This window comes from Vanacampus margaritifer, chromosome 20, assembly GCF_051991255.1.
Source record: "Vanacampus margaritifer isolate UIUO_Vmar chromosome 20, RoL_Vmar_1.0, whole genome shotgun sequence".
NCBI classification, from domain to species: domain Eukaryota; kingdom Metazoa; phylum Chordata; class Actinopteri; order Syngnathiformes; family Syngnathidae; genus Vanacampus; species Vanacampus margaritifer.
In genome coordinates this window covers 17,420,285-17,444,942 of record NC_135451.1, presented here as the reverse complement: position 1 = coordinate 17,444,942, position 24,658 = coordinate 17,420,285, and the positions used below count along the sequence as shown (strand labels likewise).

General features: G+C 42.4%; 1 protein-coding gene across 1 annotated transcript in view; it reads right to left on the bottom strand.

The window, feature by feature from the left end:
- Positions 1–24,658, bottom strand: part of LOC144040445 (cadherin-10-like) — an 83,240-nt gene that overhangs the window by 35,585 nt on the left and 22,997 nt on the right. The window contains exons 3-4 of the mRNA XM_077554626.1: positions 14,764–14,969; positions 13,871–13,949 (exon numbers count right to left, since the gene is read on the bottom strand). Of these exons, the coding sequence (XP_077410752.1) occupies positions 13,871–13,949; positions 14,764–14,969 (285 nt within the window). The remainder of the gene's footprint in view (positions 1–13,870; positions 13,950–14,763; positions 14,970–24,658) is intronic.

Here is a 24,658-nt window from a genome sequence, read left to right as displayed (position 1 = left end):
CCTTCCGGTTATGACTGTCTCTACACCCTGAGCCACAACCGCCACAATAAAAACTATTGATCACTATCCACCCATTTTGGTTGTTTACTTTCGCCTCGAATGCTTTCAGGTCGGAACTGGGAAAAAAACATCTCAGATATATTGGACTTCCGGGCATCCTCGATTGCAGCATAAATACACGCAAAGTGACGAGACAACGAGAGACACCTGGACAAGACACACCTGACGGAGGGAGCTGATTGGATGACGCGAGGGACGGATGAGACGCACAGGTGGACATGATAAACCTTGACGAGACATTAGCAAATGGGAAACCTGACAAAATCCAACCAAAACCAAAGCAAACAAGAATCAGATCGTGACAATGTCACGATACAAATGCAGCATTAGCAGCTTTTATTTGAGTGGACTTTCAGGACACGCCTACAGCATGATTTGTACTCGCAAGTCCCCAATAGCCTTCTGTGACATTTGTGAGCAGAAGAAAAGCGCTGCATGAGGATTCCAAAAGATAAAATATCTTCTTTTCTTTTTTTTTTTTGAAGGCCTGGAGGAGGCTTCTGTCCAAGCAATACACAAAAATGCAACAACTGATTATTTTTGGTCAACCATGTCGAAAGCTGCATAAGCATTTTGCTGAGTGCTTATGAAAAAAAATGACACAATTTCCTCTGAAAAGTGCATGAATTGCATTTTTAATGGTATTTATTTATTGCAGTTGTTGGTGAAGGAGGCTCAGTGTCGACGTTAACGACTCAACTGGATATTTTTTTCTATCCCAGTCGATGTCAATTTGATTTGTATTGCACGTTCCATGTTGCATAATTCCGCCAAGTGGGAGCATGCACGGTCTAAATGATAAATTAAACAGTAGAGGGCAAAGAACGGACCCCTGGGGAACACCACATGGAACAAGGGCTCGTTAATGTGAGAGAACTGTCACTCAAAGAAAAATGACACTATTTTGATTCTAAACGTCATCCGCAGCGTGTCAACAAAATAAGACACAAGCTACTTTGATCGCGTTTGAATATTCAGTCTGACACGTCTTTTCTGCTGTTTTTTTATTCACGGGCGGTCGCGTGCTTCGCCCCCGGAGCATTATATGGAAAATGCGTTGCTATGGCAAAATTGATAGAGGTTGCAGGCCATGAAATCAAATGATTATGGATTCCGCTTTCCTCTTTCGATGCTTGTTTGGGGCATTTTGTCCAAGAGCACAAAATGCAACACGCTCAAATGACTGCAAAAAAAAAAAAAAAAAGTATCTGTGGGAAGGAAAATGAGCGCCGACATGCATCCTGACTATCGCATGCACATAAAAAAAAAAAAAATAATAAATCAAATATTGCGATATAAATCAAATCTGTCAAACTAGACGGCGTTGTTATTCGTGACGGACTCACAACAAGCAGACATGACCAATCATTACTGAGAGGCAGACAAGTAATAGCTGGAGACTTTCCACTGATCACAACCTTTCATCCAAACACTCAACAACTCCATTCTTCTATCACACACACACACACACACACACATAGAAAACCAGGATGCTTTTTTCCAATAGGCGGGCCATGTTTTCATCAACAAGCGATGCTGATAAACGGCTTGACACGCTGATTGCGTTGGATGAAGAAAAAAAAAAAAAAAAATCCCAGCATGCTCGCTTCCCGCCACAATATTAGGCACACCTACATTTATTTTCTCAGGCTGGATCAAACGTTGCAATTCCCATTTGCGTTGCTGCAACAATTTCACATGTAAAACTGCAATCATAATACATAAATATAGCAATATTTAACATGATAATAGTGTTTAGTTGGCTTTGGAGTGACTCCAAATTGATTGAGGAGGACGGCCATTTTGAATCGAAAATGCACATCTAATGTAATGTCGCAAATAGTTTGCTGTCATTTACACTATATTTAATGTTCCGTACACACTATAATGTGATCCTCATAGCATAATTGCTCAAGTGATATTTAACTTACTGTCACGACACCAAGAACGAAATACCTGAGTGGTTTTCTTAACCTTGTTGGAGGTACTGAAGGTCGACAGATTTCTATGCGCATTCATTGAAACTTTCTTTACTGTATTGAGTGTGCGCTTTGAATAAACGTGATCACACAGAAAGAATAAGAAGAAGGCAGGGAACACCTGAAATATTAAATTCTCATAATCCCAAGCCTCAAATATTAAATCGGTGAGAAATTATTGACCAGCCGTGTGCCGCTTCAAGACCGAGCTCTTTCTTCTCAGTCACGAAATATACTTTTTATTTGATTTGTTCAGGACTTTTATGGCCAAGAAAAAAAGAGCCCAGCACAATCTTTTATTTTCTAAAAAAAAAAAAAGAAAAATCAGAAAGTTGTATCAACTGATTCCTGCTTTCTGATTGTGTGCCGCTCCGGGTAGTCGAACTGCGTGAAAGTGGGCAAAGCCGCTCGCCAGCGTCGCCACGGATGCGTTGCGGACGCGCTCAATGAGCCGCACGTGATTCATTCCAGCCTTTTTCAAGCTTACGCGCAAATGATCCTCAGTCAAACGTCGGCGTACTGCAAGGGAGGAAGCGCTCGCTCGGCTTCATTAATTCTTCGCCAATTAGCAAAGGGGCCAAACACGATGCTGGGAAGGGAACGAAAAAAAAGCCAAAGAAGAAAGACGGCGGCATAATAAGCAAGCGCACTTTATGATGACAAAGCGGCGGCGGGCGAGCGGCTGGCTTTTGTGCTTTTTGTGCTTTTGTGCGTCCGTCTGACTTGAAATAAAGACAACCGAGGCAACGCTCGCTCGTCTTACTCGGGCTTTTTAATCAGCGTTATGGATAGCTGCTCCACTTCCTGTCCCCGCCGCACTAAGAGGGTGTTTAAGCTGGAAAATTGATTTTTTTTTCCAATGAATCGCTGCGAATGAGGAGATAGTTCAAGACACCTTTTTTTTGTGTGTGTGTCTTTTCTCCTGCTGCTGCTAACAAGAAGAATAGGAAAATATACATCATTTGGAGGACGACTTTGACACGTAGCACGGATGTGACTACTGAACATTTGAGCCCAAATAGGACTCATGACAAACATTTGCTTGTTATCTTGCTCTTGGCATAGCAATCATCAGGCCCATTTTCAGACTATGATCTGACCTCTCTAACCTGGTACACAGATCCCGATCATCGAGTCCCATTTTTAGCGAGGTTTACCCGATTCAAATCAGAAAAGGTTAGATCAGATTCTCAAGTCATAAACCTTGTACAGTAAAGATACCAATAATCGGTCTGACTTTAAAGCCGCTTCCCCACATTGCATCCTCAGTCAGCAAAAGCCCAAATATTGTCTGTCTCTTAAGAGCCTGCTTCAAACATACCCATTGTTGGTTGTATGTTGATCACAGTCAAAGTCAGCAAAAACCCGATTGTCTCATTGGCTTGGTAAACACGTACCAATAATCCGGCTAGCCTAATTACGCTTTACGGCCAAAATCAAAAAAGGTCCGATTATCAGATTCTCTCCAGTCTGCTACAAACATATCGATTTTGGTCTGATACCCCCATACTGACAAAGTCAGCAAAAACCTGATTATCGGATGACTCGGCAAAAATCCAGATTATTGGACGTCTCTATGACCTGGTACACATATTGTCCATATTGATAATCAGGCATCGCCGCCTTCCAATCAAAACCAGCAGCAGTCCTGATTATCGGATATTTTCCTGGTACACAGATTTATTACAGTCATTTTAGAACTTCGGGGGATTTGCCAAGAAAGTCTCCAACGTATTTCAATCAAATGCTTATTTGTCAAAGGTGGCGACGATGCAAGAGTCGGAGGATGATGTCACCGCACGGCAAACCCTTTCGAGAGCGTCGCAGACGGCTGATGAAAGGTAGACGGGTTTCCTGTTGGATCAATACCGGAGATGATCGTTCCGCTTCACGACCATTGATCAGCTCCCGAGTCGATCAATAAGTTGTCAATGGCGACAATTGCCCAAGTCGCGAAATCTATGAAAACGCCGCCGAAAGAAGGCAAATTAAAGACCTCGCTTGATTAAATGTGACCAAGATGAGTCAGCAAAATGTCCCAATGCTGGACAATTTACAATATGTTTCTTCACAAACAAATGTATCTTCTTTTTTATTATTTTATTTTTAGTGAAAATAATAAAGCAGTATTGTTTTGGGCTCTGTGCAGCGGATTTAGCGTCAATTTTAAAGGATAATTAAGTCAACTCAACTTTATTTGAAAAGCACCTCATCATCATTTTTTTTAATAACCATGGAAAACTGTTGAATTATTCAATGTTGCAAACGTTAATAAGACTTCAAATTTGAGCAGAATTTGTAAACAAAGTGTTTAAAGCACTCAATTAAAGGTTTTATATGTAATTGCAGCTAATATCAACAGCTTTGTGTTTTATGGCCACTGATCCAACTTTGCCATCAAGCCCCGCCCACAACTAAATTGAACGATTCAAATTCACTTCAAATTTCGCAGCAATCGGTGCGATGACCACACTCCGAGTGGCCTTTTGATTCATTAAAAAAAAAAAAACAATTTGGGGGAAATTACATTTTCGCAAACCCAGAATATTCTTAAAATAAATAAATAAATGAAAACAAAACTTTGAGTGTGCCAAACTGCGAATATACAATAGGGGACTGTAGTTGCAATATCACCAATCATCCCTAGATGGCAGACATGTTTTAGATGCGCTTGCAGCGGGTCTTATGCTGCCCTATACGACGACATGACCCTAAAATGTCCTCTTCAAACCAAAATGGCCGCCTTCCTCTGAGGTTTCTATTCAAGTTTTGTGCCTCCTGTCAGGCCTGCCACATTTCATGTCAATCAGACGTCTGACAGAAGATATTTTGTGGTCACAGAAGTTTCATTTTAGCCAAGCAAGCGCACGCCCCGCGGAGGCCACCTCGGCTTTGTCGTGCGCCCGAAGACGGATTTTCCGCTTTGCTCAATGAAATTGAAGCGCTGACGGCAGCGAAGCCAACGACCGCAGCGTCGGGTTGCGCCGCACGTGCGGCTCAATCTGTGAAAACATCTCCAGGTGGCGCGTAAAAGCCCGGATGTGCGGCCACGGGCGTACGTCTTCAGGGGGGAACCTTTCCAGGAAGAGCAGGTGCGAGCGCGGCGCTTGTGTTTTCTCCAATAATCTCAACGTCGCCCGCCACAGGCTAATGGATGGCATCTCATTTGCATATCAATTATTGCCAAGCCGGCGGTGATCTAAGGCACGTCGTGATTTAGACCGGTGGACGGCAGGGGAGGAGTCTGGGAATAAACATTCTTCTTCATCATCATCATCATTGTCGTCAATCCCCGCTGAAGCGAGATGAGTTCGTTTATTTTGTTTATATATTAAAGGGAAGCAGCTATTTATGGTGGCTACACTTTGTCATCTCCTGCTATAAACTGACATTGACTATTCTTTTATTGCACATTTACTGTAAATCTCCGGTTTATATTCTATAAAGCTACGATACGGCGACCGTACTGTGCAATGATCGCTAAATTCTAAGCAGCGACATCATATTTATTTTGTGACATTTTTCCCCCCAAAGCTTTGGTGTCGCCATCGTTCCATTCCACACTGTAGTATCTGTGAAGTTGAATGTGTGTTTCCCTTTAAAAGCAGGTCTGGCCTGTTGACTAACATGGAGGAGAGCAAATGATGATTGCCTGGCTGCTAAGCGGCTAAATTGTTAGCCGCTATTCATGGACAGTGACGGCAAGTGGGCTAATAATCGGTGTCACTTGTTATGGATTACAATTACCACTAGCAGAATTCAGGTTTCTATCCGACTGTTTTGATTTTTTTAAGCGAATTTACTGAAAATGCGCAAAACGGACGTGTCACCAGGAAGCGGCGCGCGAGGACGTCGTATGCTCGTATGTCGTTTGCGTAGCGTTTGTTTGCCGTTTTCCATCTAAAATCGCATTAATGTTCGCTTCTTTGATTAATTCCAAAATGATTTCTGTTTGGTCGTCCCCCAAACATGCCTCGCTTTATCGTCTGCCATTTCTTTGGGACTGCAAACGTACGCGTGACGTCATATCCGGTTAAAATGTGCAACGCGCATCCGGTCTTGCCAGCCATTATTCGCAAAATCGGTTTCCATAGACAAAATTCGCATTTTCCTTTTTTCCGATGCGCTTCAAAATCCACCCCCTCGAAGCCGAAAAACTTGTTTGCGAATTTTGGGCCCTTTTTCGAATTTCTAGCGTTTTCATTTAGTTTTATTTTCGCATTTCTTGAAAATTCTAATGCAAATGGGTGGATGGAAACCCAACTAGTGTTTACTTATAATATTTTAATACAATATTATCATATAATATTTTCAAAAAATAGAAGCATTTACGTTTGAAAATGGTGTCGACAAATTTGTGATGTTGACTGCACTGGAAGCTCACACGCTTGTGACGCGCTCAGAAAGGAACAATAATCTGTCGGCATAAATGAAAATCATTTCATTCACACACAGCAGCCTATTATATGTTAATATAGGGCCCTAATGTGTAAGCTTATTAACTTGGAATGGAGAAGAGTAAATGACAGTTTGTGCTGTAATAAGCTCAAGGTGTGAGTTCAATAGCTCGCTCCGTCCGTGACACTTTTTGTCTCGTTCATTTAGAAAAGCAATGCTATGGGAAGTTAAACACTAAAATGTAGTTAATTGTTAATTGACTCTGTACGATCTTTGTTTGTGATTTCAAAGAGCTTAGCTTAGCGCTTAGCGCTTAGCTTAGCGTTTAGCATGTTTTCGATGATTCACACCCTTGGAAATTTCTCATATTCTTAACCATGATATCTCATTTTAGGACCAAAAAAGCACATTCACATGAAAAAAATAAAAATAACTGAAAATCGCCAATTCATAAATTTGTATATTTACAGTTAAATGTTTTAACTTTGATGCGGAAGAAGGCCTAATCTGTCCAAAATGGTTCCTACTCTAATACTGTCTTGGCTCTGCCGAGTCCACGTGACAATGTGTGACGTGATGCTCTTAACTTGCTTCAATTGGTCGATGTGGAAGATGAAGATGAAGAATCAGGAGGAAGGTCACAGTAACACTCATTACCGACCTACTTAAGTGCCAAAGAGGCCTAATTAAACCCGACCCTCACTTTTGCTCCTTCAGCTGTTTGTTGAACAGAAGAAGCAGCTAAATACGCAAATGCGGAATGAAAACACTCACAAGGGTCATGGATGTGTTACACCGCTGTATTATTTAATATTATGCACAGCAATCCATTTATTGCACTGTACTTGTTATTTAATGTCACACGCTAGCCTTTTTTTTTTTTTTGTTCACAAAGAACGCGAGCGAGTCATCCATCTGCACAAATGACAGTTATGTCTGCAAAAATGCTGACATGGTTGTCGTTTGTTTTTTGTGGGGGGGGGGGTTAGCTAATGGCCGTCATCAGTGATCTGGCTCCCTCAGGTTTTTAACGTTACGCTCCATTTTTTTAAGAGCGGCTCCCTCCCTCCATTTCCTGTTTGCGGGCGCTCATTTGTTTTTGACGCTGTCAGCGACTCATCAGCGCCATCAATTTATGAAACATTGAAGAGTGTCAAAGGGTGTAACATTGTTTGTATGGAAATGAGCGTCTGTGGCAATAAGGTTCCACCAGACTGCGGTTGTTGTTGTCTTCAACGCGCACTGAAAACGAATCTCTTTGTTTAAACTCCGGCTCATCATTTAACGACTATCTCCACACCATTAATTTATGCAATTAATGTTCTAATGAGTCAATTAGACTTTGATAACAAAGGCCTTGGCAAGTTGAATTAATCTATAAATGGATCATTGGAAACTTTCCGCACTGGATGTACTCGGACGTAATGACAAAGATTGGATGCGGGAGTTTTATCGTGTTGATGAAGTGACTTTGAAGTTGAGAAGGCGAACGCGGCTTCACATTTGAGTCCCACTTTTAATGTCAGTAATCAAAATGTGATGGAGCGCATGCGGCAGACCCCAAAGAGTGCACATGACGCGGATGATTGGCAAGGTCAATGTGGCTCCGTGTACTGAAATGACTGCTATTTAGCAGCAACTTGCGCGATTACGCCGCACTCTGCGCTGTCACCGTGTATTAGCCCAATTGGAATTGGATTTCCTTCATCGTTTCGTATTCATGGGCCGAGAAAAGCTCCGTGTTCAAGGCTTTCCAGTTTGCAAGAAAATACAAATAAAATGTTTTCAAATTCAGCCCCTGAAGCCAGTTTAACTCGGCAAATTTCATGTTGCTAGGAATGTCTAGACCTACAAAAAAGAAGTCTTAAGAAGCTGTACCTGAAAGGACACAGAATGTCCGCCATGTTGGTTTGAAGCGGCCATTCCTTCTCCAGCTGCCCTTCAAATGAATTGAAAATTCAGCCCCTGAAGCCTGTTCAACTGAGCTCCATGAAATTTGGTAGGAATGTCTACCATTAATAGACCAACGGAAAAGTCTCAAGAAGCCAGACCTAAAAAGATTAAAAATGTCCACTATTTGGGTTTGAAACGGCCATTTTAGGGTCATGTTGGCCATTTGCAGCGGTCTTTCAAATGAATTGAAAATTCAGCCCCTGAAGCCTGTTCAACTGAGCTCCATGAAATTTGGTAGGAATGTCTACCATTAGTAGACCGACAAAAAGGTCTCAAAAAGCCAGACCTAAAAAGATACAGAATGTCCACTATTTGGGTTTGAAACGGCCATTTTAGGGTCATGTTGGCCATTTGCAGCGGTCTTTCAAATGAATTGAAAATTCAGCCCCTGAAGCCAGTTCAACTGAGCTGCATGAAATTTGGTAGGAATGTCTACCATTAGTAGACCAACGGAAAAGTCTCAAGAAGCCAGACCTAAAAAGACACAAAATGTCCACTATTTGGGTTTGAAACGGCCATTTTAGGGTCATGTTGGCCATTTGCAGCGGTCTTTCAAATGAATTGAAAATTCAGCCCCTGAAGCCTGTTCAACTGAGCTGCATGAAATTTGGTAGGAATGTCTACCATTAGTAGACCAACGGAAAAGTCTCAAGAAGCCAGACCTAAAAAGATACAAAATGTCCACTATTTGGGTTTGAAACGGCCATTTTATAGGGTCATGTTGGCCATTTGCAGCAGTCTTTCAAATGAATTGAAAATTCAGCCCCTGAAGCCTGTTCAACTGAGCTCCATGAAATTTGGTAGGAATGTCTACCATAAGTAGACCAACGGAAAAGTCTCAAGAAGCCAGACCTAAAAAGATACAGAATGTCCACTATTTGGGTTTGAAACGGCCATTTTAGGGTCATGTTGGCCATTTGCAGCGGTCTTTCAAATGAATTGAAAATTCAGCCCCTGAAGCCTGTTCAACTGAGCTCCATGAAATTTGGTAGGAATGTCTACCATTAGTAGACCGACAAAAAAGTCTCAAAAAGCCAGACCTAAAAAGATACAGAATGTCCACTATTTGGGTTTGAAACGGCCATTTTAGGGTCATGTTGGCCATTTGCAGCGGTCTTTCAAATGAATTGAAAATTCAGCCCCTGAAGCCAGTTGAACTCAGCAACATGACATTTGCTAGGAATGTCTACCATAAGTAGACCGACAAAAAAGTCTCAAAAAGCCAGACCTAAAAAGATACAGAATGTCCACCATGAGCAGTTTTTAGGGTCATGTTGTCTAGCTGTCCTACAAATGAAGCCTGCTTGACTTTCCAACATGAAGTGTGGTCAGTATGTCTATCATTCGTCTACAAAACTGTCTTGAGAAGCCATGACACAATCTTCAGGAAGTCGGCCATTTTGGGCTCATTTCAGATGTCCTTCAAAAGCAAACTTCAACTTCTATGTCGTTTTTTTTTCATGGTATGGGGGCAGACATTGATATGTACACAAATTGGCCGTAACACATAAAAGGTTTGCAAATTCATCCCCCAAAGCTAGTTTTACTTAGACATAACATGTCTACCTTGTGTAGACCAATAAAAAAAAAAGCCTCAAGAAGCGACGCCTGAGAAGAAGCAACATGTTTATCATCAATTTTGCAATTTCCAGGAATCCCAGGTCTGAGCTTATTTATTATTACTTTTAATTGTGTAGACTCGAGCCTTCCTCTTTAGATTGTCACAGAAAAAAAAAGAAGAGAAAAGACGTGAGGAAACAAAAGGTCCGCTTCTATGAAAGGAAGTGTCCATTTCAATATTTTCAACCAACGCTCCTTGTGCTTCGCATTTCAACACGTGTCCAAGGCCCATGTGGGAAAAGTTACAAGGATTTTAAGTTTCACATTGATTGATTTTTTTACACAGTGAGAATTAGTGGTTGGATTTAGTTGTGTATTGAACTTTTGTGTTTTTGTGTTTTAAATGAAGGCGAAGGTGTTTCCTATGCGGGCTGCGTGAGGAAAATGGCCTTTTGCAGAAAGTCTTTTTATTTGTCCGCCTCATCTATTTCCGAGCCTTATCATTTTTTACATGATTACGTTTGCTTGCCGCCCTGACCCATTTCCAGCCAGTAGCAATGAAAAGATTGTCCTATATTTAACGGAAGAGCTGTGAACGAAACGCTGACATTAAGATTGTGTTTATCCAGCTTTATGCCAGCCAAAGCCGTCATTTTTGCGGCGTGAGAAAGGCTTGTGTTATTTAGCATGTGACAAAGGCTGTGCGGCGGCGGCTGCACGCCTTGCGCACACAGGTGTGACAAATGTGGCAGGCACCTTTGCAGGTCAGACATGATGACACCAGCAGTTATTTGCTGCAAAGGGCGACGTCACTGCATTGACATGCCGGCGAACAAAGCCATCGGGTGTAAAAGGAAAACTGAAAGTGGGTCGTCCAGCACCACAATGACCCGAAACATCAGCCAGGGCAAGCAGGGCATGCAGAAAACCTTTTGAGGGATCTGAAATGTGGACTTTTCAACCAGTAGCCAAGAAACTGAAGGATCTTGAGGCCAAGCCACTCTTGAACTCCTCTTGAACTATGCTAAGCTTTATGATGTCGAAATCTGATGAAATCTGAAGCGTTTCAGGCAAAATGCGGCAGAACACGTTGGACAGTGTTTTACAGTGCAGATGGACAATAACCTGAAGCTTACTGAAAAAAAGGCAGAGGATGAAATCCAGTGCAGAGGTGGCAAACCCAGGTCCAGAAAGTAAAAAACAGCTTTAGCCCCGGGTGCTAGCTAGTGAGCTACCTAGCTAGCTCCCCGGGTGCTTGGTTGACGGCTAGGGAGCTAGCTAGCTAGCGTGGACGTGTCTGCTGCGTTGCGACTTAGCGGCGTTAAAGAAACTTTAAATGAACTCAAAATTAATAATTATATGATGAACTTGGTTTTGTTAATATCAAAAATTTAGTTGTATGAATTCAAACGATGCTTTTGTAATATTGTACTAATGTGATGAATGTACTTTAACGAGTATGCGGAATGCATTTGTCAGAAGCACCTTGAACGTTCGTGAAAGAAAAGAATGAAAATGGCCGTCATCCATCATGCGTGCTGCACTAATCTCACTCCTCGTCACTTCATTTGTTCCTTCCTTGAGTTTGTTTGCCGAGCGGCAGCCTGTCTCTGTTTGGGAGATTTGAAGAGAAAACGTTTTGGTTTTGATGTTTTGTGTACGCAGGCTGTGACGCTCGCGCTCGTAAATAACGACACAAGCGCTTTGCGCTGACACATTAAACGACAATCTGCCGCAGATGGGGCAAAAGCACATACTAAACACGCTCGTTAGCTACTCAACTGGTGGAAAGAAATTCATTCTTTGCAAGAGGAGATGGAAAAATAAGCAACTGAGGTGGGGTTGCATAAATGTGCACACCCTCTTCAAACTGGGGTTGAGGCTGTGTGAACCAATGAAACATTTAAACTCATGGTAACAAGTCAGCAAGTGCCTCTGATTAATGAACACAAAATAAAGTTCAGATGTTCTAGTAGGCTTTTTCTGCCATTTTTTTTGTAAATAAAATAGACGTGTATAAATATAGTGCTTTAATGTTGTGAATCGAAATAAGCAAGTGTGCTTCATTTAGAACTTCTATGGACATGAAAGTAAAGAAGATGTTGCTGTCAGATTTATTTTGTATTTTTTTTAATGTCATCATTTCAAATCTTGCGCTAAGGCGCTGATAATGTGTCATACGGGACGATAACAGCGGGCGGGCGTCACACTACGCTCATCACTCCGACACAAACTCTGATCCGCCTGATAAAAGTTGAGTGCGTCGGTGAAGTCGTCTCCCGACTTCAAAGGGACTCTGACCATATTTGGTCATGATGATTTTAACGAACGCAGCGGGTGGCGCGCATTAAGAGCTTTTTTTTTCCTTTTTTCTTTCTAATGACGAGCCGCCTCAGAAGTGTGACTGTAATCCCGCAAACTGAGCCTCGCACTGGACTTCTTGGTCTTCTAATCCGTCGTAGCAGGTTCATCACACATGACCTTGGACGCGCTAATCCTCAGACGGGCGGGTTGTCACGGCGACCAAGGCCGAATAGCAACACATGCTATGTGAACCTCAGGCCCGACGGGGTAACAAGTCTGTCACTAATTAACATGCAATGTGCTAAAGACTTCTTGCATTGAAACCACATCTTTTCAATGATTTTTGGTTTGTCTGATCATATTTTTTATTTACTTTAATAGTATAATTTAATCCTTTGCAGTCAGTTACATCCTGAAGTGTGGAGCACAGATTTCACCAGATACTGGATCAGAGGTGGCAAATCCAGGTCATGAAAGTAAAAACCCTGCCACAGTTTGGCTTTAACCCCAGGTGCTAGCTAGCTAGCTACCTAGCTAGCTCCTATGGTGCTTGTTTACCTGCTAGCTAGCTAGCTAGCTGGCTAGCACCAGGGACCAAAGCTAAACTGTGGCAGGGTTTTTAATTTCTAAACCTGGATTTGCCACATCTGACCGCATGTGGTAAATTGATAATCATACTAAAATTAATCATTAAATAAGATAAAGTTTTATCACTATAACAAGGCTAATACAAATAAATAACGATACCAATACAAAAAAACTAAAGGGGAATTCTTTGATGTGGAATTCATTGGGACGATTACAGATGTTGTCAGAATAATGAAGAAGAAAAATAAAAAAAAATTCTGGACTGAAAGAATAGCTGCAAAGTACGTTTGTCAGGAAGTGCAAGATTGCAGATGATGTCATCACAGATCACAGTTGCTTTTTTTGTTTTACTCTGCTGTCTGAAGCCCACTCAGCATTTGCCTTAAAGGCGGGTTAATTAAACAAAATTGAATAATGTAGCCACATTTTAAAATAGTACATTTTAGCATTTTCCCCATCGGTTGTGTAAAAATGGGCCAAATTGTGTTTGTTTGGCCTCGACGACGCGCCATTCCTAGCCGTGGCGTATAATCAGGAAAGAGAGCACCCCGCATGCACGTTTCATTCGGTTTAAAGTCAAACGGCGGCTAAGCCAAGCTTTAAAGGAGGCCTAATCGTAGGATAGCTTCAAAACGTGCGCGCTCATTAGCATACTGAGCGAATGCTAATTGACGGCAGATGAGAAAAGTCTGATAAGAACATGACATTTTTGACATTTATGTAGTTGATTAATTAGGCTAAAATCAAAAGGTCCCGCATTGGCTTACGCGGCATCATAACGAGCCTAATCGCATTTCCTTGCCAGTTCATGTTGCACGTCGGGCTGTTAGCATTATTTAAACCAGGTAATTGTGTGGGTTCAACTAAATACATTTGAAATTTTTCAGCGTTAAGTGTCGCACCTCCTCTTCTCTTGTTCTTGTTTTTGTTGTCTTTTTCCCGACGTCTCCTCTTTTAATCAGCTCGCGCTCTCAAGGGTTACCGCCGTACTGCATAATCAAGCAAATACGTTTTCAAAAATAACTTACCCCCGCTGGATGCAGTGAGGATGATGAAGATGGCGATGATGATGAGGCCGCAGCAGACACACAATGCGGGACGGGGAAGCTTTGTTGAAATAAAGCACATTTCTTCATATCAATTTGTGTTTTTTAAGGAAATAATGTCAGAATCTTGTAAAAAAAAAAAGAAGATATTTCCTTAGAGATTTTTTTTTTTTTTGCAATCTTAGAAGGGGAAAATATTACTAGAATTAATTGATATTTTCTTTTGGAGAATATAATTGCATGACTATTTTCAGAAAATGTTTATCTTTTTCCCCAAAACCGCTTAAGTGGTAAGATATTTTTTTGTTGTTTAGAAAAAAAAATCTTGAAAAATAACAAAAATGTGCGTGCAATTAGCGGCTGTGTAAAATGATGTCAGAATTGTTGTCATTGTACCACAAGGTACAGCAAAATTGAACACAGTAACATCCCATCCAAAAACCAATGAAAAAGAGAGGGGGACCTGGGGAGGAGCACAGTATGAGTTTGGAAAAAAACAACAACCAAACAACACCTCCCAGCGCACCTGCACTGCCACAGAGGAAGGAATGGGCCAATTGCCTTTTGATGCCACAAAATGGCGGCAAAATAAGCTCCTCCTTCTCACTTCAACTTAGTTCCATGTCACCAATCAATCACCAATTTTCATATTATAAAGAAATCCGATTTTTTTTGTTGCAAACATTTAGTTTTAATTAAACATGTATTGGATGAAAATGCACTGAATTGCTAGCGCTCGTCTTTGGTTGCCGTGGCGACCGTAAACCTGCGAAAGGACATCGCAAGGGGTGCTAATCGGGTAAAGACGCACTCGCCCCCCCACTCCCGCCCGTGACCCCCTTTTGCGAGTGGCTTGACTTTCTTGTGCTGCCCACCTTGGCACGCAGCTGGCTTGTCTTGACATCAGAGCTTGGCCAGCGGCTGCAGCCTGGCGCGGCCTCCAAGTGGCTGCGGGAGATAAGGCGGCCGCGGGGACCTTTCCCAGTCCGCCGACTCGGCCTTTGATGGCGTGGCCCATGTTTGCCGCCGACGTCCGCCTGGGCGCCTCGATAATGCCGCGCGAGTCTCGCCGCCGTGTCGTCTGTGAAGAACATCACACTGCCAATTAGTCGGCTTTTTAAAATAAAATATATATAGTACTTGAATCAAGCGGGCTGCTTGTTATCCAGCTGACTCTCACTCATGTTTCCAAAAACAATAACAATAACGCTCGCCATCTTGCTGGCGTCCCCAAGGTTCCGACGCCACGCTTATCTGAGACAACCAGGGTCCGCCCCTTGGGACCCTTCTCGCGATGTTTTTGAGAAGTAAAAAATAAAATTAAAAAAAACTAACGCAAGAAGGAAGCTGAATTTTGTCTTAATTATACTGCATGAAAAGCAAGTCATCCTTTTTGGGGAGTTTTCATTTTTAAGAGTTGAAACCAGTTGTAGGCAAACTCCACTCGGTCCTCAAGAGTCCTGCAGGTTGTTTGCGAGCTCCAACGCAGCTGATTCCAATCAACAGGATCGTTAGCACGTTCATGCAGAGCTTTCTGATGAGCTGATCAAACATTTTTTTCATCAACGGTAATTCACAATTTTGTTGAATGTTTTTTTTATTTTAGCCAAATCCATTTAATGACTTTTAATGCTTTTTAATGACTTGGCGGAAACTCGGTGCTATTTTGAAATATCTTGCTGTGAAATAAGTCACCTGGTAAGAAGTCATTGAGAAAAAAATGTCAATAATTTTTTTTTTTTTTTTAAATTAAATAGTTTTTTCATGTAAAAAAAAATGCATCTGATGAGAATGACCTTTTTTCCTTTTTTTCTTGTGAAAATACTGGTAATCACGTTTGGACCCCCAACAACAAGAACAAGAACAGCCGCCATCTTGCTCACATCCCAGCGGCCCGTCTGTCCGCCGGCCCGCTTATCTGACAGCGGCAGGGCCCGCCCCTTCGGACCCGCACGTTGACTACTGACCACGAAGGAGGGCTGGCGGCGGGTCCCGAAGGAGCGGCAGGCTGCCGTTGTGTTGCGCTTCTTCTAAACGGCCTGTCAAAGCTGCCTTTTTCTTGCCGTTTTTTTCGCCATCTTGCCGGTGTGCGTGACAGCTTCCGAGATGTCGAATTGGAACGATCAAATGATCTAAATGTGGGAATCCGCAGCAATATGCACCTTGCTGGCAAGTGTGTGTGCTCTTATTCTACACTGCTTCTCTATCATCTGTGGTCTCTTTTTTTTTTTTCCCCCACGGAAGCTCCAGCTGCGATCCCATTTACCGTAAGAGATTCTTCCAGGAGGCCGATGGACTTTTAGAGCACAAGTATTACCATTTCTTCTTAAAAGCATCCTGCCACTAGCGTCTGATGCCTGTGGCTATTTTGCCCTTTTGGAAACTTTTCCCCCTCCTCTCTCCTCTTCCTCATTCGCTCCCTCTCTTTTACCAATCTCATACCTGCTTCTTATTCCTCCTTAAAAGGTCGCCGGCAATTCCTCCTGGCCGGCGGTGCAACGTGCGAACGAGCCTGGACTCGCTAGCCTAATTATCCCGCCGCTACCGGGCATGTCCAGGGGTACGCGCGGTCTGCCAAAAGCAGCCTAATTGGTGTTCATTGGAAAGTAGAAAAAGACTACATGGAGTGCTCGGTTTTGGTTCGGGTTTTGTACGATACTGACAATAAAATAAAGAAAGAAATCAAGTTAACAGCAGACTAGCAAACGACAACCTTATGGGCAAATGGCGGCCCAAAGGCCCTGATTAATAAAAAAAAAAGTTATTAGAAACATGTTTCCTCTACTACAGTGGACCACATACTTGTGGTTTGGCTCCCACGAATTTACATATTAGCAGATTTAAAAAAAAAATTTTTTTGGGGGGGGTCAATATACTTCAATGCCTATTTTTGTTTTGTTTTTTTTGCATGAGGGGCAATCCAAACCTCCATTACCAAAATATATCAATAATAAACATTGCAGACCAAAACACATATAAATACGTACCCCAATTAAATATTTGACTAGTTGCAAACTTAAAATGATAGGTCAAGGGGTCACTGTATAATTCAAACACATTTAAACTACGCTGTCGTCGCTATAAATCACATTTTGTAAATGCATGAGAACTTTCATGCCATGGACCTTTCACACAATGCAGACATTACATCCATGTCACTTTTGTTTGCTCATTAAGACACAGCCTACACACCTATTTTCACTTTGACAGGTCATCTTGACCCCCCCCACACAATCTGTATTTTCCTGAAATGTCAACCGTGGTTATGGAAGCGCGCGTCTAAATTCATTTGACGTTACGGCGGCAGGAAATATGTAAAAAAAAAAAAAAAAATCTAATAAAATAACGTGTCGCACCCTCACCTGACGGCAAAGTTCTATTTTTCCACATCAAGCTGACATTTATTTGGAATGCAATTTAGCCGAGCGAGCGGCGACGCTGTCACGTCGCTAATGAAGGAAGCCAGTTAGCGGCTGACGAAGACGAGCACATGCCTGCCGCACTTTTTGACACGCGCTCCATCAACGAAATCGAATGGAGCAACAAGTCATTTCGCAAACACACACTATTACATTTAAAATAATAGCGTACGGGATTGTAAGTGTAATAAGATTGTCATTCGCAAAAGTGGGAATTTGAGGACATCGCCTTCACTATTTCAGCTTTCCCGGATTTCTTTCCCATCGACAATCCAAGACAGATACGATACATATTTGACACTAGAAAAAAAAAATCTCATGGCACTCTACCAAGCAAAAGTTTATAAAGACTTTTTTGATTTTAAAGTGGCTTGACTTGGAGTCCAGTTTTAGGATAATATTAGCACAATGTCAGTCTGGCGTTAACTTTGTTATTTTTTGTTGTTGGTTGTTCTCATAATCTATATGAGTGTATTAGCGTGAACATACTGTATATAATCTACATCACAGGAATAATAATAAATGTAGCTAGCTATGTTAGCCGGATGTTTGCTTCATTTGTACTAATGTTAGCCTAGCGTTAGCCGCACTTTAGCTAACAGGTATGAGTTACTTTGTATTTTAAAAGTTCTTAAGTAAACAAAGTAGGTCGGGTTAAGCTTTGTGTTTGCCAGATATTTGCTCTTTTTAGCCTGATTGTGGCTAAATGTTAGCCTCATGCTATTTAAGAGTAGCACCCTTGTTTCCGATGAGGCTCGGCTTCGTTTTCAGGCGACTATTCCGTCTCGGCAGCAGATTTCCCGGCAATTAAACTGCGTCATAGTTTGACGTCTTATTAGCTTCCTGCATGTCTCGTTTCTAAACGTGGCAAAGTGAGCTTAGAGCTAATGAAATTGCCTTTCAGGCTTTGCATCCTGAGACAAGCTGACAAATAATCGATGGCCGAATATCCCAATAACCAAAAGATGATATCTGCGTTATGACCGCTGAATGGAAATGCAGGACGCAGCAGGACGCTCACACGCGGCCATGAAACGTAATATAATTTCATATAAACAGATAATATAGCGCTATAGTGCTCCTATCTGACGTCAACTGGTGTCACATGACAAGCGCCAAAAGTAAAGGTCAGCATGCAGATTAGTTTGACAGACAGGCGGCGAATTAACACATCAAGTGGGAGGGCAAGACGAGACAAATCTACCCGACGACAACATCACTATTAGCAGAGACGCTTTTGAATAGTCATACTTTGGTTTACGAGGTAAGGCTTGGCTTAAATGATCTTGTAAATCAAGGTATAATTATTATTATTACAAGACGGATATCCAATTGAACGATTTTTTGTTGTTGTTGTTGTTACACGTACGGTAACCGTCACAACAAAGCGCTTTCTTCGTATATTCAATTTTGCAAATCGTGTTGATTTTTAATGACCGGAAAAGAGAGAAGCAGATGGTACCATGCTAACAGTGTGGTTGCTAACACACAGCAAGATAGCAACATGAGTATTTTGGGCACATTGCCACGAGGTTAAGTTGCATGCGGAGTTTGAGTTGATAAAAGTATTTCACTAATGTTGTGACGCCACAACATGTGGACTGCTGGGACTTCTTGTGAAATTCCAAGTGCATTTCTTCTCATAGTTTGTCCACTTTGAAAGCGGCTTTAAGGTTAGCAAGCTGGCTAAGAAACTCGCTAATGTGAGGAAACACACTAGAAAAGGTTAACTTGCGAGAGAAATGACAGAAATGTCAGTAGTTGTTCTTGTTCAAATGTCAATATTTTTGCTAGCGCAAACGGGCCATCAAGACAGAACCTTTGCACTTTTTTTTTTTTTTTTTACTTTCTTCCAACATCTGGCATTTTCAAACATGTTCATTTTCTTTTATTTACTTGCCTTGTCTTTTTTCTCCTTTAAACTTTTTTAAAAAATAAGAAATTCTTCCCTTGTAAATGTGTTTATCTTAGAGAAGAAAAACACAACTTTCTTGAAGAATTATGACTTTTTATTTATCCCCACAAAATATGTCATATTTCCGATAGAGATTGACTTTAATATCATGCATTATGTTGGAACTACGAGAGAGTCGGCCCAAACCCTAACAATGGTTACAGCTCAACATTGGTTAGCGCTAATGAGCGGCTAAAGAAGTCGTCACGGTGCATCGTTGCAGGCGGCCAATCATATTAGGGCGCTAACCAGGCGAAGGAAGGGAACAGGTGAGGCGCGAATCCATCAATTTGCCGGTGAAAATAAAAACGCCGGCCAAGCAGCTGAGGTTTCGCACGGGTGGAATTGCGCCAAAGCCTGACGAAGACTGACAGCTGTCAAATGCTGTCAGACGACGCCCACGCGCCGAGGCCACCTTCAACCTCGGCCGTCTAGCGAGTATTTCCAGTCGCTGATGAGGTGAAGGCCAGCAATTATTTGTTTACAACTTTCACTTCACTTTTATGGAAGACAAACTTTTTCTTTTAACGGATTCTTATTTATAAATATGAGCCCCATATTATCCAAACATTAACTATAATTTTTTATTTTTTTTAATAAATGTGAGCCACATATTAAGACCAACGTTGGCTGGAATTAGCGCAACATTAAGATTGTGTGGATTAGCATTGTTAGCCTGATTGTTAGCCTAGTGGCCTTAATTTGATCGAGTATTAGCTCAATGTTAGGCCGGCGTTAGCCTGACATTAGCCAGATGCTATCCCAATATTTGCTTTACATGATCCTAAACGTTATCCTGATGTTAAAACAGTGTTACACTAATGTTTCATCTCTTACTCATGGTCAACCAATATTCGCCTCATTTTAAAATGCTTCTAGCCTTGGGCTAATTTTAGCTTAATATTAGCCCTTTTAGAATAGTTTTAACCAGATTTTAGCCAAAGTTAGTCCAATAGTTTCTCAATGTTCCAATGTTGGTGTTAGCCCAATGTTTACTTCATTTTGGCTCATGTTAGCCAGATATAAAAACATATGACTAAAACAATGGCTATATTAGGAATTACCTTTATATTCAAATTTGGGTTCATTCCCTTGTGTGGTTGAAATGTTGCGTCATCTTTGTAAGTCCACTTTATGAACTTGGTGACGTTTGCGCGACGATTTTCACGATGTACATATGTACTCTCATTCCGTGCGATGGTTCGATGCTTCGACGCCATTTATGATTCTTTTTTTTTTTTCATCCTCGAGTGCCGCGTGAGAGAAAATAAGTGAGACGTGGGATTGGCCACATCTGCTGTATTACCGATCTATATTATTTCCCATCTCAGCTAAGCAGTGCGTATGCGCGTGTGGCACGGAGCGCGGGCACGGACAGCGGGCGCGGACAGCGGGCACATTCATGCATACAGACGGCAGTTTAGAATTGACATTGATTGTGTTCAATCCCTCGCACTGTTTTGCATGACTGTTTTTCTCAAAGTCTAACGTGGGATTGTACGTCGTGTTTTATTAGACAATGAGTGTGTCCATGAAAAATTATTATTAGAGTTGAAAGGTGATTTTAATAATAATAATAATAATAATAATAATAAAGTAATTAGTGGGAGGCGTAGGAACGAATGTGATTGAACTATTGATAAGAAAAAACACCCATTATTTTTTTTTATTATATAGAGACATGATGAAGAGTTAATTATTACTCCAATAAAATTGATGAATAATTAAAATCCAATATGTGTAAAAAAAAAACAATACCTTATGCATATGAACAAAAAGAATAATAATTAAAGCTGCAAGCATTTATTGTCAGAAATTTGTCATAACGCCACCTGGTGGCCAACCTAGCAGCGCCGTCACAGAAGACAGCGGGCCGCTATCTCCGCGAAGGCGCCGCCGTTCCGTCAGCCGCCGCCAACAAAGACGAGAGAGCAAGACGGCTAACAGAAGATTAACGCGATTTGCATCAGCGCGACGACGTTCCTTCAGGATTCGTCGTCGTCTTTGTGGCAAGGAAGTGTGAACTGCCGGCCAAAAACATCAGCGCCGTTTAGCGCCGCCTTCATTAGCACGCGGCCTCCAGGAAGCCGACATCACGCAAGATAACGGCCATTGTTGTTCTTGATGCTAATTGCTAGCCACGAGGCTTTGGGCCTTTCTTCACTGGCTGCGAGATTTCTGATTTTGTCGCAGCAGCAGACTCTTAATTGATTTCTCTATTCGTTCTTTTAGTCATTTTAGTAAGCGACTTTTTATTTCCCTTCCTGGCTGTTAAATATCTCGTCTTGGTTTGCCTGTAAATGTTCTGTGACGTTAGCTTGTTTATGAAAATGCGCTACATGAAGCTGCCTTGCCTTGAACCACATCTTTCACGTTCGAGTTGAAACCCGAATCCCGTCATGAAACCTTGATGCGCCGTCTCCCGATCCTGCTGTTACAACAGATGGTTTCGCTGGCGTGCTGTTGGTCCTTTTGCAGCATTTTTTTTAGCATTGACGTTCCCGCTGCGAGCGGCGCCTGCGAGCGACGGGAGTTTGTCAAGCTCAACATTTGCCACCGTCAAATATTAGCAGCCCCAAAAATAACAAAAGGCGGTAGGGGGCCGTCAGCGCCACCTCACGGTACGTGCGCCATTCTTTCTAGAATGCGCCTCAACTGCAGTTAATCGGCCGTCAGGCACGTCACCCACGTCACCCACCAAGTTCAACAAGCAACTTTGCAGCCGCGGGAAACTTCAACTAGCCTCACTCGGAGGGGAAAAAAATCCAGCCCAAAGCCCTAATTTGAAAGTCTAACTCAAATTCAAAACACATAATGCTGATTTGAAACCTTTGTTGCCCAGACTCGAACCCTAACCAAGGCTTGCAACCTTTATACTGACTTGAAACCCCAAAGCTGGTTTAAAACTCTAACACAGTTTTGAAACGTCAATGCTGATTCCAAGCTTTTATTTGAGACTTTTTCCCAGACTTAACCCGTAACTCAGGCTTGAAACCTTCACGTTGATTTCAAACCTTTGTTTGAAACCATACTTCACACTCGAACCCTAACCTAGGCTTGTAACCTTAATATTGACTCGAACCCCCAATGCTGGTTTAAAACCCAAACACAGGCTTGACACCTTACGGCGGACTTGTCGTCGTCACCCTTCTTTGAAACCGTAACCCAGACTTGAACCCCACTTTCATGTCTTAAAACCCTGATGCTGTTTTAAAACTCGAAACATGGACTTGAAACCTTGACGCTGATTTGAACCTCGAAGCTGACTCGTTTGAAACCATAACCCCGACTTGAAACCCTAGTTTGAACTTGAACCCCAGTCCTGGCTTGTAACCCGACTTCCAAACAACAAAAGGTTGCGCAACATTTTTGGAACCCGAGCCACCGGGCCACAGCATTTAAATGTACGAGCCGTTTGCGAGTGGAGATCGCTCATCAGGAAACGTCTGACGAAGCCGCCAAAACAAAGCAAGAACACGACTGCGGTTTATTTTGAAGGAGTGAAAGCGCCGCTGTTTGCCGTCACGCGGCTTCTTCGCAGGCCCGACGGAAGCCGCGTGAGGAGAGCGGCTGGACGCAAACTCCCGGGAATCAAGAAGAAGGAGACGACGTGTTGATTTCTGCACGCCGCGCGCCGTGGGCGCTCACGCCTCCTCCATCCCTTTGTTGACGTTCTCCGCAGACCAACAATCGAATGACGTCTTCTCTCCCGACAAACGCGATGACCTCCCCCAAGTGACAAGCGCGTCTATATTTATTCACGGCTGTCATTATTTTTCCGCAACGTGGCCATCCGATATGTCGCCAGCGCCTCTTCTCGCCGCTTTCATCAGCCCGCCGTTGTCAGCGCCACGCCGACGCGTCTCCTTTGAGCTCCGGCGCGCCACGTCGGACGTAAATAAGCCTTTGGTGGCGTCGCTGTCGTTTATTTACCGATTGTGACACGATCGGACAGCGGCTTTGATTGGCTTCCTTTGCTAAAAGCATTAGCGGCTAATATAGTCTTTTATACATCTTTTGACATTTTATCAGAAATAAACGGTCTTAAGATGAAAAGCTCTCGGGAATGAAGCCTTCAGAAAACTTTTTCATGAAAAATATAAACGACTCAACGGCTCATAATTACGCATTGCAATCGGACAAAATCCCCCCCCAATGAAAACCTCTAGTCTTTTTTTAATTATTATTTTTTTTGAAACCCAGGATAATGGTTAGATTTTGGGGGCGCAAATCGATCATTTAAGGCCACGCTTTAAATCGCCGTCCAAAGTCAAAAACGATAAATGGAATGGATTAAGTCGCACAAGTTTCACAACAACAACAAAATATTCAAGAATAGTAACATGGCCACTTCAAACCAAAATGGCCGACTTCCTTTTCAGTCTTGGATTCTTGAAACTTTTTGGTGGGTCACCTCATGATTGACAAAGAATCTACCAAATTTCTTGTTGTCATGGCAAACTGATCTGAATCTATTTTTGTAATGAATATTTTTCACCATTTGCCAAATTTGACAACATTTTGCCGAGATGTCAATTTGAATCCAAATCTATTCTAAACACGCCTGCCAAATTTGCCGTTGCTAATCATAAACATGCCTGAAGGGCTGAATTTGAAAGGGAATCGCGAGGCCGATGTTTGACGGACACGTCTGTTTTAAATCTCAATTGCAGATTGCCTGCGTGTTTTCCAAATCTTGCTCGACATGCCGGCTAATTTTCATGCTAAGCGAAACTAGCTTCAGGGGAAGATTGTCATTTGTTTTTGGTCCTCGTGTGATGAAGAATAAGGACAAAGAAATGATGATACATTATAAAGACCAACGCTTTTGTTGTATTGAATCTCATCAGCACGCGTACCTCATGACACCTAAAATGCTTACAGCGCAAAAATAATTGGCGTGCAAGCCGGCTAAACATGACGAAAAAGGTATTTCTTCGCCGTAATTGCCTCCTCGGCATGGCCTCACCCTGGACCGGCGCGGCCCGGCTAACTGGCAGAGGGCGGATCGATGGCGGGTCAGAGTGAAGTCAACCGGCAGCCATGTGCTCCTCCTTAACGTTTTAACCCTTCGGACGCCGCCTCGCGTCTGTGCTGCCTTCCCGGCCATTGCTCTCGCTGCAGCGCGGGAACGGCATGTAGCTCGTTAGCGCTACATCGCCAGGAGAACAAAAAAGAAAAAAAAGAAGGTGTTTGCTGAAAGTAGGAACGGCCGAAGATACTTGGAGATAACTTTGTGTTCACTTCTTTTTTATATGATTGATTCGATGGTACGGCCCTTCCTTGTGTCAACGTTGACAAAAAGAAATCGGCCATTAGACATTGATTGTATACAGTTTTGGCCTAGTGTTTGTTTTGACCTCCAAAAGTCTCACTAGCTGAGAACAGGATGAAGGT